At 46.4% G+C, this 1,047-nt stretch overlaps 1 protein-coding gene across 1 annotated transcript in view; it reads right to left on the bottom strand.

The window, feature by feature from the left end:
* AASDH (aminoadipate-semialdehyde dehydrogenase) overlaps window positions 1-1,047 on the bottom strand; it is a 28,361-nt gene that overhangs the window by 23,250 nt on the left and 4,064 nt on the right. Inside the window, 1 exon segment of the mRNA XM_029286643.1 lies at window positions 280-549. Within this exon segment, the coding sequence (XP_029142476.1) occupies window positions 280-549 (270 nt within the window).

Raw genomic sequence — 1,047 nt, 5'->3', positions numbered from 1 at the left:
CCCACAGAGAAGGCCCTCCCCCTGGGGGTCGCCAGCCTACATTGCTTGGCCGACGGCACCCTGAGGAGGCCCACTCTGTGGGAGCGTACCGGTCTGTGGGAGGGAATCTGTGGCAGAAGGCGGTCTCGGAGGTAACCAGGTCCAATGCCATGGAGCGCTTTAAAGGTGGTAACTAACACCTTAAAGCGCACCCGGAAGAGAAGTCGGAGTCGGGGAGTCGGAGTCGGAAGTACAAAAAACTGAGGAGTCGGAGTCAGAACATTTATCTACCGACTCCACAGCCCTGGCAAAAACGAACATTTCCTACCGGTGGCCCATGTCAAAAGCCTCCTCGGGAATCCTGTAACACGTGGCCCAACACGAAACTTCAGTAATACCATAAATATTAAAGAGTTGAGTTTTGTTTTCTTTTTCTTTCCAGCTTCTCAACATGCTTAGTGCAGGGCAGGCTTCGCCACCAAGAGCTAAGATTCGCAGGGAAGTATCCGCAGTCAATACGGTTGATTTAATATGCTCAACTCCAAATCTTTTCAAAAGGGTTGGTGTAGCCTGAAGAAAGCAAGGTTCAAGGTTAGTCCAGGTAGTCCTCGCGTTACAACCGTTTGTTTAGTGTCTTTTCAAAATTACAACGGCACTGAAAAAAAGTGACTTCTGACCATTTTATTGTGAGCGTGTTTGATCACGCTTACATCCACTGCAGCTTCCCCATGGCCACGTGATCAAAATTCGGATGCTTGGCAACTGGTTCATACTTATGACCGTTGCGGTGTCCTGGGGTCATGTGATCCCCTTTTGCAGCCTTCTGATAAGCAAAGTCAATGGGGAAGCCAGATTCACTTAACAACCGGGTTACTAATTTAACAATTGCAGTGATTCACTTAATAACTGTGGCAATAAAGGTCAAAAAATGGGGCAAAATTCACTTAAAGACTTTGGGCTAATCTGCAATATAAATGGCCTTGTGAATATTCCTCCTTACTCAAGCAAACAAGACCAGTAGATAGCTTAATTAACTCTCCAAATAACGCTGTATTCAAGTATAAGTTT

Source organism: Protobothrops mucrosquamatus, unplaced genomic scaffold, assembly GCF_001527695.2.
Source record: "Protobothrops mucrosquamatus isolate PMUCROS unplaced genomic scaffold, P.Mucros_1.0 scaffold4379, whole genome shotgun sequence".
NCBI lineage: Eukaryota > Metazoa > Chordata > Lepidosauria > Squamata > Viperidae > Protobothrops > Protobothrops mucrosquamatus.
The sequence above is the reverse complement of the archived record's forward strand: the minus strand, read 5'-3'. Positions and strand labels throughout refer to the sequence as shown.